This window comes from Echinops telfairi, unplaced genomic scaffold, assembly GCF_000313985.2.
Source record: "Echinops telfairi isolate 266 unplaced genomic scaffold, ASM31398v2 ScPeMD7_18;HRSCAF=68, whole genome shotgun sequence".
NCBI classification, from domain to species: Eukaryota; Metazoa; Chordata; class Mammalia; order Afrosoricida; family Tenrecidae; genus Echinops; species Echinops telfairi.
Window position 1 is genome coordinate 87,276,018 of NW_022103915.1, and position 1,531 is coordinate 87,277,548.

General features: G+C 42.5%; 1 protein-coding gene across 1 annotated transcript in view; it reads right to left on the bottom strand.

The window, feature by feature from the left end:
• PARP2 (poly(ADP-ribose) polymerase 2) overlaps positions 1 to 1,531 on the bottom strand; it is an 11,696-nt gene that overhangs the window by 9,364 nt on the left and 801 nt on the right. Inside the window, 1 exon segment of the mRNA XM_030884950.2 lies at positions 424 to 588. Coding sequence (XP_030740810.1) covers positions 424 to 588 — 165 coding nt within the window.

The window sequence follows — 1,531 nt, forward strand, 5'->3', positions numbered from 1 at the left end:
CCACTTGGAAGGGAATGAAGTGTAGCTGACAGGGTTAAACAGGAAAAACAAAAATCGGACTCTGATTCCTGTCAACCCTACAGGGTTTTCAGTGGTTGATTTTTCTGAAGAAGACCACCAGGCTTTTCTTCTGGGGCACCTCTGAACTCAAACTCAAAAGCCACTTGGTTAATAGCTGGCCACATCAACCATTTGCACCACCCAGAATGCACTCCTAGTTAGCTAGAGGTCCGTCAATAATCAGTTTTGTCCGTCACAAGCAACCCTGATTGTCTCCCTACACTACGAACTCTTCTCAGAAAAATAAAACTGGAGAAATTAATTATATCCTCAAAAAATATGAGTTGAGAGAACAACATATACTCTCCTTCCCCAGAGACTCTGTGCTGCCCTTGTCCTCCCTGGCCTAGATGGGAAGCTGACCTTGCTTGTCTTCTGTGTTGTCGAAACTGGTAGCCTCTCCTTTGGCCTCCGGCTCCTTTTTCGCCCCTTGCTTCGGGCCTCTTCGAGTTTTCTTGGCAGAAGGAGAGTCCTCTGAAGCTGTGTTGCCATTATTAACTCTCTTAGTTCCATTTACTGCCACAGAAGCTAAAGGCAGGAGAAGGGGCAAAGGAGTCAAAGTGCACAATGAGTATGATCCTACTTTCAAAAAACATCATCTTTTTTATTCTTTAGTTGGGATTTAATATATATGTCATATCATTCCAAATTTCAATCACGACAAGTAGAATGTACAATCGCTACCACCATCAGTTTCCACGCATTCTTTTTCTACACGGACTCCTTGACATCGTCTCTCTTTTACCCACCGCCAACCACTGTACCCCCTCCCGCCAAACTCCCTATTCTTACTGTCCCTCTAGGGTCATCGATCCTGGGTTTCTTACTGAAAAAACGGAAAAGTATGTAACACAGCTTCAAGAGGGTGACCTCTATTGATAGAACACCACCTCTGAGATACACTCTAATATGAACAAACAAAAACCGAAGAAAACAAGATACACCAAAAATAAAGAAAAAAACAAATCAGGTCCAGCTCTCATCACAGGGGGGGTCTGCTGACAAAGTTTTAACAGTTCAGGTCAGATTTATGCCTTTGATTGTCTGTACTCCTCTCTCCCAAGCACTCTAAAACATCATCTTTTAAAGAAGTGATTTAAGATGGTTTTGTAAAAGTTCCTAGAGAAAGAAAGAATCCTTGCCACACCCTTGCTCCAATATGCGGAAATACTCAGTAAGAAATGAAATGAAAAGGAGCCGCGGGCCTTACTTCACCATCCTGTGCCTTCAAACAAACAAACAAATGGAGCCAACCCAATATTAAAGTCAATATGGCTCTGGATTTAGTATTCTTTTCTATTAAATACTTTTATTGGGGGCTCTTACATCTCCTATCACAATCCACACATTCATCCCAGATTTAGTTTTCCCTACAGTCTGCTTAACTTTTCCGCAAACCGTGTCCCTGTGACAAGCACCTAGTTGTCATACCCCAACTACTTGAGTCTGTATGGGATAACCAGCCAACCAA